The following is a 15903-nucleotide window of genomic DNA, read 5'->3' on the forward strand; positions in this document are numbered from 1 at the left end:
CACGGCTGCGTCGGTTTGTTCCGCTGCTTCGACGTGGCGTCGTCAGGTCTCCTTCCGGTCGCAAAGCTTCGTCTTCAGGACGTCGTTCGGCGTGCGGCGGGGGCTCGGAACTTCGTCGCGGCGTCGTCGTCGACGGCGGAGGATCTTCAGCATTTCGTCGTTCAGCAACCGCACCTCCATCAGTTGCTGCCCTTAGTTTTCCTGATACGGGCTAGGCGACTGGCCCCGGTTTGGGCCAGTGTACTGCCGGCGGTGCGGTGACATGTAGCGGCCGGGCGACGGCGAGCGGGAAGGTCGTCGTCCTTGCCACTGTGTTCCGGTGAGGTAGTAGTCGATGTCGCGAGGCCGTTCGCCTGGCTGCGGGCGCGGCGCGTTGACGGCAAATCCGCGTAGCCCCATCTGACGGTACTGGCAGCGGCGATATGTGTGGCCGGCTTCCCCGCAGTGATAGCAGAGCGGTCGGTTGTCAGGGGCACGCCAAACGTCGGTCTTTCGGGGGGCACAGCGTTGTCCTGTCGGCGGGCGGTATGGCGTCGGTTGTGGTGGCGGCGGTGCCTGGCGGCGAAACTGCTGCGGCGGCGTGGCGTCTTGACGTGGGCGAGGAGAGGGGGCGTTGCGTCGGGCTGCAGCAGCATAGTTCATGGCTTCCGGCTGAGCCTGCGGTGCTTCGGGAATTCCAGGCGATTGCCGGACTTCCTCGCGGACAACGTCGGCGATTGAATCCACTTGATGCTGCGGCGAAGGTAACAGTTTGCGCAGCTCCTCCCGCACAATCGCTCTGATGGTTTCGCGCAAATCATCGGTGGCCAGCGAGTGCACTTCGGAATAGGTTGCAGACAGCGGAGAGCGGTTGTATTGTTTCGTCCGCATGTCAAGTGTCTTTTCGATAGTTGTTGCCTCGGTGAGGAATTCGGTGACTGTTTTCGGGGGGTTCCGCACCAATCCTGCGAAGAGGTCTTGTTTCACTCCCCGCATAAGGAAGCGGACCTTTTTTTCCTCAGGCATGGCAGCGTCGGCCAGGCGGAAAAGTCGCGTCATCTCTTCCGTGTAAATGGTGACGCTCTCATTCGGTAGCTGCGCTCTTGTCTCCAGCAAAGCAGCAGCCTTTTCTTTGCGGACGATGCTCGCGAATGTATTAAGGGGAGACACTGGTCTCGAAACGAAAAGTTTTATTATTGGAGATATTGTAATGAAATTGGGTGTGTATATGTATTTCTTCCTCCTGTTTTCAAAAATATAATTAGTTTTCATGTACTTCAATTAGTTATCAAATTGTGAGAGCATAAGTGAAATCTAATTAGGTAATTTCTTACGGGTCATTAAGACACTTTCCCTCAGTATTTTTAGGTTCTGTTTAAGATGCAGCTGTAGCCAAAGACCTGCCATGTGGAGCTATGCTATTTATATTGTCACTGAGATATATCATCATATAAGAACTTTCAATTGTATTGACATTGTGTAATCTTGAAATGCAATTAGCTCACATTATTGTTCACAAAATTTCATATGTTCATCTTAGCCACAAAAAAATAGCATAGCTCCACAGTCCTATTTCTTACGAATTCAACGGTATAAAATTTATCAAAATTACCTTACAAAAACATAATGAAAAGATCCGTAAGGCTGGTCAAGTTGGCAAAAAATGTGAAGCTGAGAAAATCGCGTTTGAAGATTGACACGCACTGTATAAATTTCTAAAAGGAACCTTTAACCATAAATTTTATTCACATGTTCCCCATCTGTTTCCCTTCAAAACAAAACAGAAAGTGTCTTGTTCCACCCAAGGAATCATATCTAAAAAAATTTTCCAATGTGCAAAGCATGATCAAAACCCCACCATGACAAGCGGCTGGGGGGTTCTGGAAAAGCCATGGGGTATGAGGCTCAAGCGACTGGCTGCTCATGTCTTTTCAGTCTTTAGGAAGAACCTTCTAGATGTTAGGCAGCATGTTACCCTGGGTAATAGGTTGCTATGCTTGAGAGAATACCTTCAAAGTAGTCCAGGACTGTAATCTTCAGTTGCACCCGTTTTGTGTCTCCTTGCAAGAGTCTTTTTTGTGTTGGTGCTCTTCAGATGAGTTGCATTTGCCTTGCGTAAACGCAGAGAGTCTTTTTCTAGGCTGTGGTCCCAGGGCACAGCCGAGACAAAAGTTTGAGTAAACAACATGGTCAATTACAAGGCCAGTGTAGAGCTCAATGATGCAGCCCACACCTATGTGTGAGCTCCGACCTCGCGTCATCCATGAGCCGTCGAACACAACATCGATGTTCCCTATGGGGTTCAGGAAGTCTGTATACAGCTCTTTTATTACTGCCACACTAGCAGCTTCACTTTCAGTCGCTGTGTTTTCGCAGGCTTTCACTAAACTTTTTAGGTGTCCCTGAAACGTCTTGTGGTGCAAGCCTCGGTGCGAAAGGTTCATACACGCACAAAAGTCCGAAAGGGCAGTAACACCTTTGCCTATCATCTGTATCCCCTTCATGGCCCTCATGTTGACTTCGAAGGGAGTGATGGTGGCAGTTCCGCTCACTCTCGGAGAAGAAAATTGCTTCTTCTCGAAATCACAACTGCTGCAAGAAAAAATAAGCTTTACCGCAAGGCCGTACTCCTTGTCCGTTGCCTTCCTCACGCTGAGACTTTTTGCGTCGCATTTGTCGCACTTCGCTTGTGCAAAAAAGTTATTCAAAACTTTCATATCGACGAGCAAAAAATCGGTCCCGGCGTCACCGGTCTGGCACTCCGCGCTTACTCCAAGAAGGTCGAACTTGCGCTGGGTAGCCGACTTTCCAGACAGAACGGTCTTCGTTTGCGCCGATCTCTCAACTCGCTGCGCCTGCTCCGCCGTTGAGTAGTACGCGGCATCAACCCGAAGTGTTTCGCTAGTCGAACTTGGTCCCACGGTGTCGTCAGTTGAAGTTCCCGGCAGGTCCAAAGGGTCCGGCCGCGACTCCAACTCCGCTGCCGACGGTGCACTTGTAGCCGGCGCCTTCTTGTTCCAAGCCCGTTTTTTACGGCTTCCAAAAGCTCGTTGCGTCGATGGTTTCAGACGAGAGTCTCCAGGCATCTCGATCGCGTGGAAAAACTACCGGCACAAAGTAGAGACACGGTCCGTCGAGAAACACGCACGATCGCAAAAGCAGGCGCACACAAACGGACAGCCACGGCGGAGAACCAAACACAAAGAAAAAAAAAATGACGTGTCGGTCGCGCCAGCCAATGGGAGACTCGGAAAGGCGCGCTTGAAAAGCGCGCCGCGTGAGAGCCAATCAGTGGCCTGGAAACGACCTTCAGAAAACCCGCGACGGCGGCCGTTCTGCTTGAGCGACGCCATTTTGAGATGGCGCAAAATGTGCACAAAGAAAACAGCTTCAAATCTAGCCCAAGATGGCGGCGCTCGGCCCGCTGCAACGCTCATGGCGCGCGCGGGAAGTTCGAACAAATTTCGTCCTTTTGGGCAGTGGCGTAAATCCCGGGGGGGTCAGGGGGGTCCTGACCCCCCCTGTGTTTAGACTGGGGGGGACCCCCTATGCAATGGTCCCCCCCTGAGATTTTGCATTCGAACATCTTCCATCTTGACTTGCTTGAAGTTTATTTTCAGACGTGCCATTCAAAATCGCCCCAGAGTTCCAGCTCTCAGATACAACGAAAGAAATAAGCACAATTCAACAACTTACGATAGTATTTTTACGACATCATCCCTGCGATGTTCAAAGTCTGCAACCACATCTATAGCACCAATCACGAAAGCCGCTGCCATGCAGCGGCCGTTTATCCACGTGGTGACGTATCATTGAGCCTTCTAACTCGCTGAGAGCAACGAGATTCGTGAAGACATTTCTTCAGCACCGAGTCTGGGGCGAGAGAAATTGAGTAAGAGATATTCGGCCTTTGCTTGCAAATATCGCCACAAATGAGTAATCTTTTCACACCCAACTGAAACTGCACGCATTTTTCAGTACCCCTATTCATTCAGTCGCCCCCATATGTATACTTCCGGAGCCCCTGGCTGCGCGCGCGTTTTTGACGAACTTCTTGGCCCGATCCACCCGATCGTTCAAACTACAGTGTTCTAGAAGTGTTCGCAGCGTCACCTTAGAGTCACTTAGAGTCAGAGGTAGCATATGCAGTAACCCTACGTCACCTGAAACTTTCCGGCGGGTTGCAGGGCGCGGCTAGCTCGCGTTGCTGTTTTGCGCGCAAGAAAAGTCTGAATTACGGTGCGCAACACACGAAACTTCCTTTCATGCAAATTTCTGTGAGTTGTGAAATAAAGTGCTGTCGTTGTGACCGATTTACAGAGGGTGGGCGATATTTTAATAGGCTATGATGAATATGAATGCTCCTGCGTGTGGGGCGTTCAAGTTTTTTTTTTTTTTTTTGTACTGCTGGTCGATACGATTTTCAATGCCCTTTCGCCACTGTAGCGATCCTAGCGACTTCACTCCCGCCTTTCGAGCCCCACTATACCGGATATAAACAATGCCTCATTTTTTATTTATTTGCTTTCGCATGAGCTCGTCTCTGCGACTAACCTACTTAATGCTGTTTTTTTTTTTTCGCGAATCAATAATCGGCGGAATCACTTGGCCTTGTATTAAATGTATCCGCACGGTAATCTTAAATTTTTTTATTTGCAGACATAGATCATACAAGGTTACCAAAATTGGTTGGACTCGTAGGCTATATATATTGGTACGTGCGGGTCCAATTAAAAAAAAACAACAACCCATACATAGGTATTATGAGTACATAACAAGTAACATACATTACGTGCGTACATTTTTATTACACCGCAGAATTGCACCACGAAAATAACACTCGACAGCGTCACGTGCTGACAAACTAATTTTATTTACATGGAACCCTGCCTATGTATGCGCAAATGCTGGCCATATCACAATATGGATTAACAATGCATGCATGGTCACACGTGATAAAACAATAAACTGCCCATGACAACCGTCGATCTAACCGGAGCATCTCAAATGAGCGCAATCCCCGTGGGCCTCCCCCGCTACTTCAATCATCCCCCCTAAATCTCTTTTTTTTTTTGTACATCGATCTCTATCCAGCCCGTTTCATCTGGCAGTAGTTCTGTGCCTAGGACTTCGAGCGAAACAATCAGCCAGAATTCTTTATCATTTTTTAGAAGTACCCTGACCGCTTTACCAAAGCAAAAGTAAGGTTTTGCTGTCACCGCCCTCGTATTTTCTTGCTTTATTGTTATCGCACTTGACTTTGCGCGGTCACTCTTAGCTTCGTTGCGTCCAGCTGTTTTTTTGTTGTCAAACGCTGCACCAGAAATTTCTCTGCACGTACGCTGCATGCTCTATGTGCACGACCGCCGGAGACTGTAAAAAGCGCCTCCCTCCAGTCCAGATGCAGCGGCGGGCCGTCTTTGAGACAGTTGCAGTGTACGGATAGACACAGATGCCGCTCGTTCAGAAAAACAAGCATATATAAGTGCAGCAAAGCTGCTCGCGTGGTGCCGACAAAGGTCCTTCAAGCGAATGAATGGCGGGAACATGCGCTGCAGGGCATGCACGAATGGAAACAGTAGCTTCTACTACTTGGGTAAGCTTTAAAAAAGAATAAAATGCTCAACCCCCTTCTCCCTTCGTTTTTTTTTTTGTGATCTCTTGTTGTGTCATTGTGGTGGCCCTCTCCCCGCCTCCAACCCCGCGTTTGTTGATACCCCCCCGGAATTACAGCGTAACCAGCGTAACCCCGACCAGGAGGATGCGCTTCACACCCCGCAAGAGAAGTTTTCAGGAGAAACTGGCGCCAAGACCCCTGGCGGGCGCCCAAGCAATCGACGCGGAGAGGGCCGTGGAGGCGCGGCGCAGACATACGGCAGTGAGCCCACTGCCCGATTCTAGTACACTGTAGTTCAAACGAAGACGCCTGTCCTCCGGTTTCACTTTGTGGCGGAAAAGCAGGGGGGCAAAACTTTCTTTAGTAGGTTGGACGACGACAGAGAATCAACACGTCCGCTTGGTTTGAACGCATCACGAAGACTGCTTTGTTGTTCACTATTTACAGTGCTCTCGTAGAGAGGGAAAATGAAAAGGAAAATAGAAATACAGAAACACAAGCACAGTCAAAAGATTTGCTCTGCACCCCGCACGTGCAACAAACTTGAAGAACAGAGGGAGAAAACGCTTTCCCTGTGTTGGGTGACGCTCCCTGTGGCTTTCAGTGTTCTTACACGGGTGGCCAAGGCGCGTGGGTCGTAAAACGACGAATGTCAAGGACGTTCTCCGCTCTTCCCGTACTCATTGTCGCCTTCAACCTCCTTGGTTGCAACCCCGAAAATGCGTCCCCCGGGTTGCCCCTCTTCCTCCTTTTCGCCGCGGGGTTTTCCAATTAAAGCTGCTTCGAAGTGGGGGCTGCTTCCCAATATTCGACAAATACGACATCACTGGTCAGTCGTTCGGCAGTTTCAGCCTGCACGCGTCCACAGAAGTGCTGCCAGCACTGCAACCGGCCGCGCAACCTTCTTGGCGTAATGTGCTTGTGACTTTCAACTGGACTGGGAAGATGCCGCACAAGCGGCAGAGTTCGCTGAGCTCGTTCTTTCTGCCGAACTCCAAGCGACCTTCTTCGGAAGACAATGTCACCAAAAACACTGATGAGGTGAGCCTTTTATGTAATTGATCATTGATTATAATTTTGTTTTGTCGGGTACCCTTAGTGCAACATACAAGGATTTTTATTCTGATTAAAAAAGGGGGAAGTGACAGTTACTTGAATGCCGCCTTGAAAGCCCAAAATGGCTTGCAGTCATTAGACAGGAGGATAACTACCACGTTACGTTAAACAACTAACAGAAATATGCTAGATAACTTTTAAATCAATGGTTTCGTGAACTACGTTGCAACTAGCTTCAATGGAGCTATTATTAGGACTACCCTAATTCATACAATTCGCTAAAAGCAAGGAATGTTTGGTGGTTTCATCCACCGGTTCCAGGATCACGCACCGAAGGAATTAATGCCATTTAGAAGAGCGGCGTCGGCCAACTCTTCATTACCTTAGAATTCCGAAGAAAAAAAGTATTAAAAAGCGCATACTTGAATCTCCCGTATATTAATGACACAAAACATCCCATGATGGCATGATGCCCTCTTCGTGTTTATTCGGACATCAAGCAGGAAGTGATGTAACACAGAGCGAACCGTCCAAGGGCGTCACCCCATGGCTCCTTCAATCAACCGCTCCCGCGGTGAGAAAGCAAGGAGAAGGCTTTATGTGTGTACCGGGCTCTAATTTTGTTATGCAAACATAAGCTGCGCAACGAGTTCTTGATATCTGTAAAAATATTTTGTGTATGCACCTGATGAAAGGGACATGAAGTGACTTCGGTCACCTCTAACTTTCTTTGTCATATGCTCTTTCGGAGAGAACGAGGCGAGGGGGAATAGTGTGGGGTCGAGTGTGGAACACTCTTTTTCTGCCTTCTTGGCGTCACGTAGCACGTGATCTATATACGGGCAGGCAGCTGACCAATAATCCTAACACTCCTAAGTTTCCTGAAGTTTCAATCCACATATATACCCTATAAAGTGGACAGGGGAGATTACCGCTGCCGTAGCGAAGTGGTAGAGCATCGGACGCGTTATTCGAAGGTCGCAGGTTCGGTCCCTGCCGGCGGCAAGTTATCTTTTCGTCCACTTTACTTTCTTCACATTTATATTCTAATTACTACAAATAACACCCCCTATACTTTCCTTGGCATTGCTGTGTGTTAGTTCTCATTAATACCAATGTTTCGCCATACTAGTGAAGATGTCGCGAGGTGCTGTCAACTCAGATGAGCATTCACGCTTGCTTCAAAATCAAATTAAGATAACTGAAAGCTAACGTCCGCCAGTTATAAACGGCCAGAAGTACCCTTGCACGCATACAGACAATCAAACAATACAAACACCTCGAGGTTTCAATTTTGGTGTCAGTGTTCCTTTAACGTTTGTTTCATATCCAATGTGTAGATTCATCGAATACTCATCGGCTGTTTGGAACTGTGTTGTAGAAACTAGTTCAGAACGTTGTATGACTCATTCGTCGCGCAGTGCAGATCGTCAAGAGCATTGCAATAACGCGATATATGAATATTTGTGTGTTTTCTTTTGTTTTATTGTAAAGTTTTCATTTTTTGTGTAAAATAAAATGCACATTTCTAATAATCAAGATGGCTGCCATGCAAAGTCCGGGACCCCCCCTGTTGTTTTGATGGATTTACGCCACTGCTTTTGGGGACATTTTAGTGCTGCCGGGGTGCTTTGAAAGCCGATTTTATCGCGTTTCCCGACCGAATTTAGCGTTAGCAATTTGAGAGTAGGTGCTCAGAAGTACAAACGCCTCGAAAATAAGCTTTGCGAAAAATCGATTTTTTGACCATTTTTGACCGTTCCAAGACCCGCGTCTCCCCTTAAGGAACGTCGTCCGAAAGAGGTCCCAGGTTTGAAGGCTCGATTCACGGTTCTCGAACCACGTCTTCGCGGCGTCTTCTAGGTAGAAGAAGACGTGGCGCAGCTTCTCTTCAGAGTCCCAGTGATTGAAGGTGGCGACTCGCTCATACGTCTCCAGCCAGCTCTCCGGGTCTTCAAACGACGATCCACGGAAAGTCGGTGGCTCCTTTGGCTGTTGCATCACGACCGTTGTAGGCGGCATGGGGGCTGTCATCGTCTCGGCGGTCGATGTGACGGTCTTGGGCTGCCTGGTGTTTTCGGGAAGGAGCCCGTACTCTGGGTGTAGTCCCTTCTGCCGGCGGCTGGTACGACGATCCGGGTTGTCTGTAGCGTCGTTTTCTCCGCGGCTTGGGCTTGGGTCAGCGCTCCGCGGTGGCGTCCGGATCATGAAGCAGCACCTCCACCAGATGTCACGTGGTCGTGACGTCGACGAAGACAGCAGTCGGCGTTTGCAGGATGAAACTGTTTATTTGGCCGAACTTGTGGCCGGAAAATGAGAACTAGAACTACAGCAATACACGCTGTACAATGATAGCGGCGAACAGGGCGTCGTCCGTCGATCAACTGACAAGCGGTGAAGCGCGTCGGCATTTAAACATGTGCCGTCGAATATTCCAGCGTTATCACTAGCTGTCGTGCAAATTCTAGAATAAGCTCGAGTGTGCGCGTCTTGCGCGCAATCTTAACAAAACGATCTACAATGATCGCGAAGGTTCTCGAACAACGAGGCGCGGTTCGCGCTGAGCGTTGCTGACAGTCTTTATGGCCGAAAACCGAATACAGCAAAAGTGATAAAGAAACGCACGTGGCAATACGGTAACAGTAGTTTACATGCACATGGATATTCCCAGCACACGTGTTTCTCAGTGAGCATAAGTTTCAAATCTAGAAACTGTATAACACCCCCTTCTGGAACTTTTTCCCGACACTGTTAACCAGCTTCTCGGTATTTTTAGTGAATGTTGTAGTCCTTTGGAATTGATGCATGAAGTTCCAGAAGGTGGTGTTATACAGTTTCTAGATTTGAAACTTATGCTCACTGAGAAACATGTGTGCTGGGAATATCATCCACGCGCATGTAAACTACTGTTGCCGTACCATTTGTCCCATTCGAAACTTGTTAAAAGAGCAATAGCTGGACAGTGCTTAGACAGCGCCCTAAAGAAATTATGTGTTCATTCTCTGGCAACCAGTTTCAAAAACCAGGTTGAACGACTGTGGTCAGCAGGATACCCACACGCCGTTCTTGCATCTGTAGCTGAGGGCAAGCTGAAGAAACAATCAGGAAATGGAAATCAGTCTCAAGAAGGAAATAGGATTCGTACCGTTGTCATTCCGTACATGCATAACACATCTCACCGCCTAAAGAAGATTGGCAACCGGAACAGAATCAGAGTGGTGCTTTCTGCTCCTGAGAAGCTAGAACGGCTTTGCCAAATGACGAACCCATTTAAGAAAAAGAAAGAGCCATGCGATATCAAGCATCGGGACCCCATTGTACCCATTTGTACCGTGTGTATCAGAAGTAGTATACGAGGTCCCATTATCATGCGGCTTCAGCTACATTGGCCAGACTGGTAGGTGTCTGAACCAAAGACTCATGGAACACAAGAGGAAGGTGGGGAACTATCGTGATGGCAATCTTTCGGTGCATTGTCATGAGTGTGGGTTGAAGAATGGTAGGCCTTGTAAATCAATCTATGATATGTGTAGGGTGGTAGCTAGAAATACAAGCCAAGATGTGAGGGAGATAATAGAGGCGGATTTGATTGCAAAGGCGGGTCAGTCATACGCACCGTCCGTTATCTTGTCGTCGAAAGAAACACAGTTTCTCAGCACGTTCACGTAATATCAGCGGTACGATTTTGTCACATCATGAAAAAAAGAGTTCATATTATGCATTTTCATGAATAAATGTCAGTTGGAACTAAGTGCTTGTGTTGTCGTCACCTCCCTTTGTCCTTGTCTGTGCGCATTTAAGTATCGGTGATGGAAAACCAACTAGCCCAAAAATCAGTGCTCCTAGAATTAATGACATTTTACTGTGTTACCCTCACATCGAGTCATCATTTTTTAAGTTTAAAAGCTTGGTATACCGGCTTATAAGCCCTAAGTATAGTAAATTTGAAAACGTAACATATTTTACAGGTTATCACTTGCACTCTACCAAAAGTCAGATCCTGCTATTACTCAAAGTTGCTTCCACTTCCCTTTGAACCAAAAGAATAACATATGCATATTTCTTGTTTCAACTTCAAAAATATTGCGCTGGTTAGTTGGGTCATGACAAATATGCTCATTTTTCTTTATAATATGTGATATAAACTATTTGAATTCGCTTCGACCAAATCACTATTCGCTTCGGACCGAAAATTTACTATTTGCACAAGCCTAACGAAGAGTAGTGAGTGGCAATTAATCATTTTTTCAAATACTTTGCAGAGGCAACTCGTTAACGCTATAGGTTTGTAACTTGACACAGCAGAGGGATCGTTTCTCTGCTTCAAAACTGGGATTATAACAGCCTCCTTCCAAGAAGAGGGGACCCGAAAACCATACGAGATCGTAAAGAGAAAGGAGGGCTTTTTGTGTTTCGCAGGGTAGTTCCTTCAGCATCTCGTACATTACGCTGTCGGAACCTGAGGTAGATGTATTACAACAGCTGAGTGCTGTTTGCAGTTCTGCTAAGCAGAATGGTTCATTGTACGCTTCATTTTTTGCAAATTTTCTTTCTAACTTTTCTTTTTCTATTCGTGCTTTGTAGTTTTGGAAGGTTTCAGAGTAGCGTGAGCAGCTCGATATATGCTCAAAATGTGTGCCAAGAAAATTAGCTTGATCCTCCAAGCTTTTCCCGAGGCTATTTATTAACGGCAGGGAATACATGTGTTGGCCCTTAATTTTCTTCACCTTATTCCACACTTTTCCCTCATCTGTTTATGAGTTGATACTCGATATGAACTTTGTCCAGCTCTCTCGTCTAGCTTGTTGACGTGTTCTCCTTGCCTGCGATTTGACCTGCTTGAAATGTTCCAGGTTTTCTGCTGTTGGGGAATCGCAAAGGAATGCCCACACTTTATTCTGATTCATCCGTGCTTTCCTACATGCATCTTTCCACCATGGAACTCGCCACTTGGAACCCATGCCGCTCGTTTGAGTAATAGTATATAAAAGCTGTAAAATACGTGATAGTGTCGTCTATGGTCAGAGCGGACATCTCAGCCATGTCATGCGTTCCCAATCAGCTGACTCAACCTGCCACCGAGGAACCTGCGGGGGTAGTTGATCCTTGTTCAGCGTACTCAGGATGATTGGGAAGTGGTCACTCCCATAAGGGTTTTTAAGAATGTTCCATTTAAAAACAGGTAAAAGGGACGATAATGAAATGCTAAGGTCTACGGAGGAGTGCGAGTTGTTTGCGAGGCTGCAATACGTAGGCTTCTTCATATTTTAAAGACTAGACGAAAAAAGGAGCTGTTCAATGAGACGTCCTCGAGCATCAAAGCAAGGATCACCCCACAGGACACTGTGTGCATTAAAATCACCTAGAATCAAAAAGGGCTCTGGGAGTTCATCTATTAATGATTCTAAATCGCATCTGTGAAGCTGATGATGTGGTGGTATATACAAAGGGCATATAGGGTAATGAGTTTATTAAAAAGTACAGCTCGAACGGTCACTGCCTCAAGGGCCGTCTGGAGCTTCAAATGCTGCCATGCTATACTTCTATCAGCTATAATGGCCACACTGCCAGATGATACGACAGCATCCTCACGGTCTTTTCAGAAAGTAACGTATTGCCGGAAGAAGTTGGTGTGTTTGGGATTTAGGTGTGTTTCTTGCACACACAGCACTTTCGGGATGAACTTACGCAGAAGTTCTTGGATGTCATCTAGATTTTTAGGTAGTCCTCTTACATTCCATTGTATGATTTTGTCCATGATGGAAAAAAAAAATGCCGTGTGTTAAGAAGACGGAGATTGGTTCATTTTACGGGGCCTTTGTCAGGCCCTATAACTGGTGCTTTGTCCTTTTTGGAGCAGTCGAGAGAAGCTCGCCGCTCCTTCGGCGCTTCCTGCACCGTTTGGCTTGAACTGGTGTCCATAGCTTCTTGTGAGGCACTGGAGGCCCGCTCCACAGAGCAATCTGTGTGCTGCTTAGACTTTGCCTCGGTCGACAGAGTCTTTGTCCCAATCGAGCTGGAGGTCGATAGGACCCCCTTGACCTCTTCATTGCTCTGGCTGCAGCCAGAGCCTGTGGAGGCCACTGGTGTGGACAGGTTGAATGTGGGCAGGGCAGCGCTGGCTGCTACCACCGTAGGGGCTAGTGGCGTTAGCTTCGGCACACTAGGTGTGGTCTGGGCAACTGCCAGGGGCCTTTGTGGGGCTGCACCTCATTGTACTACTTCGGCAAAAGATGTTTTTAGTATGAATGATGACGAGGTCCATTGTCTTGCTTCCCAGAATGCAATATTTTCCTTAACTTTTATAGTAATTATTTCGTTTTCTTTCTTCCAGGCTGGGAACTCTCTGGAGTACGTGGAGTGACTAGCGTCGCAGTTTGCACAGAGGACCTCGTCATGACTGCAGTCGTCAGCACTGTGACCGGTTGTGCCGCACTTAGCACACGTCAGCTGCCCTTAGCAGCTCTGGGATGCATGGCCAAATCACTGGCATTTGAAACAACGCCTCGGGTTTGGAATGAACAGTGGGACAGGGAGTTTTACATAGCCAGTTTCAAAAGTCTCGGATAAAGTGGTTGAGCTGAAGGTGAGTATTAAGTGCTTCGTTGCTATTTCGTTGTTACGTCCGATTGTGATGCACTGGACATGTGTTACACCTTGGTCCTTCCATCCATCAAGGAGTTCTTTGTTCGGTGTCATCAAATCCTCGTCTGATACCATGCCCTTCACTGTATTCATCGTATGAGTGCACTCACACAGACGGGGATATTACCAAAGGCTACGAGGTGCGAGAGTTTATTGTACTGTTCCTTGTCTTTTAGTTTGAGGAGCAAATCCTCACTTGCCATCTAAGTCTCTTTCAGGCACTTGTCTACAAAAGCTAGAGGAATCTCACCCTTTCTTGTTGCCGATTGTTCGCAGTGGAGGACATGGTATTTCGAGAAAGTTTCTCTGTTTTTGGGCCAAAGGAGTGAAGTTGCGTCGGTGCGTACCCTTTTCGGGGCACGATCGGTAACAGAAGGGGTCGCGGATCTAATGGGAAAAAGTGGATTTTTCGGTACCGGTGTCTACCACTCACCATGGAGCCCAACAAGGGGATGTGGCAGAACATGTGAACAAGTCTGTGCAACACCCATAGTACGCGGTTACTATAGACCAGTATGGTTTACCCTAGGTTGGACAGCCACACATGGTTAACCCTTGCTGCCTAGGAAATTGGAAGTAACTAGAGGATAGGAGAGGACAGGAAAGGCTAAAAGTGAGAGAGAAAGACGAAGATGTGGGTAGAGAGACAGGAAAAGGCGACTGCTCTGGTTTCCCTTGGGTGCGTCAGCCCAGGGGTGCTGTCTACTGCCTCTGCCGAGGGGGGGGGGGGGGGGGGGCTTAAAGGTCCAATCACCCGGCATCGGCTCAACCCCCAGGATCCTCCCCTTTTCCCCGGACATGGCAAAGCTACACACAGCTAGGTGTGTAGGAGGGGCGAAAGCCCCTCGTTGACTCGCCAATCACCAAACGCCTGCTTGCACAGACACCCCTGCGAGAAGAAGGAGCTTCTTGAATGAATACCAATTCTGAATGATCAAGCACTCACTGGAGGCTGTCACGAGCGCTGGGTTTGCGTCGTCCAGCTGCCTTGCCTGGCTCCAGCAGCTGGTGCTCCCAGATGGCATTGGCCCCGCTCGTGTGCAAACTGTGCACCATCTGCGGCAGTTTGTAATTGGCCACACGCGCAGTCACACACATACGTGCACTATACGCTGATACGACTGTACTGCCAACTGAGCAGGCAGGCTCAAAATACTGTGCCCGACAGATAATTTTAGCAGACAACCATAGAATATCAAAAGAAATAAACGATTCAACGCATATATATATGCAACAGGATAGAAAGTTGGGCTAGTTGGTACAAATGCATTCTTGATGCAGCACTAAAAGACAGGGACTAAGAAGGAACATTCACACAGGACGAACGCTGACTCGCAACTGAAAAATTTATTTGAAAAGATCAACCAAGAAAACAAGAACAAGAAAAACGAGTAAAAACCGTGTGCAAAAGCAAAAAAAAAATAAAAACAGGGGGTAATCTAGTTCACATTACTTCACAGAACACGTGCCCAGTAGAAAAGAAAACTCCTTTTCCGTCAGTGACAATGATGCCTGACTGACACATGCGTCACCCATTCTATTGATATGGAAGGCTTCTATCACCTCTCGAGTGACCTTGCATTTGTGTGACGACAACACTTTCGTATCAGAAAACACTGGACAACCACACGTGCAACAGTGCGACGCGAGATGCAAAGCATCCGATTTCTTCAGCGACTGGTTATGCTCCTTTAAACGTACATTTAAACATCTGCCTGTTTGCCCCACGTAAGAATTCCCGCAAGTAAGTGGGATCTGGTAGACGACCCCGCACTTACATGGCACATTCGTAGACTTTACATGGTTCGTTCCACAGCCTTCACTTAACACGCTGTTGTGCTCTATTTTTCTCCTAACGAGAGGACAGATTCCCGAAAATTTATTTGGAGCAGAGAACACTGTCTTAACCCCGTACCTATTGCCTACATTACTCAGACCATGAGATAGCTTGTGTACATAAGGTAACACTGCTACCTTTTCGTATCTCTGCTTACTGTCACATTTGTTGGAAAGGTTCTGACCCTTTACCCATCTCGATAGCCTCTCACTGCAACTAGACAGCACACTGTCAGGGTAACCTGCTTGTTGAAGTCTCTGGATCTGTGTTAAGAAACTACGCTCCATGCCATGTTCGCAAGACTTTGCCAAAGCAGACTTCAGGGCGGAATACGCTATTCCGTTCTTTATCACTTTCGAGTGTCGGGACGAAAACGGAAGGAGGGGCTTCTGCGATCTCGGAAGATAATGCCAACAAACATGACTGTCCTCGAATGAAAGGCATAAATCTAAAAACTGTAAGTCAACAGGGCTTGTTGCTGAGCTAGTTGGTTCATAACTTGAGGAAAAACTGTAATGACGCAAAGAAGACGGGGACGAAGCGAAGACACGAACAGACGGACACGGGCGCCAACAAAGAAGCTATCTTTTTGAAAGATAGCATTTAGACATGTAGAGTTTAGAATGTGCGATATTCATTTTGCCTCTCACTAGGGTTGGCACGTGTTCATAGGTGCTGGCATGTTTTCATAGTTCGATCGCATTAGTGCAGTTCCGGCGCATGCCTTGTCTCTGTATTTATGGCACATGATGAATTGTTAGTTCTGCGA

The 15903-nt window shown here is 47.5% G+C and overlaps 1 protein-coding gene across 2 annotated transcripts in view; it reads right to left on the reverse strand.

The window, feature by feature from the left end:
* LOC119391003 (ARF GTPase-activating protein GIT2) overlaps positions 1 to 14354 on the reverse strand; it is a 369377-nt gene extending 355023 nt beyond the window's left edge. For both annotated transcript variants that reach the window (XM_049415016.1, XM_037658710.2), the window contains exon 1: positions 14244 to 14354. In XM_049415016.1, coding sequence (XP_049270973.1) covers positions 14244 to 14353 — 110 coding nt within the window. In that variant the 5' untranslated portion in view covers position 14354. The remainder of the gene's footprint in view (positions 1 to 14243) is intronic.
* Between the last annotated feature and the right edge of the window lie 1549 nt (positions 14355 to 15903).

Source organism: Rhipicephalus sanguineus, chromosome 4, assembly GCF_013339695.2.
Source record: "Rhipicephalus sanguineus isolate Rsan-2018 chromosome 4, BIME_Rsan_1.4, whole genome shotgun sequence".
NCBI classification, from domain to species: Eukaryota; Metazoa; Arthropoda; class Arachnida; order Ixodida; family Ixodidae; genus Rhipicephalus; species Rhipicephalus sanguineus.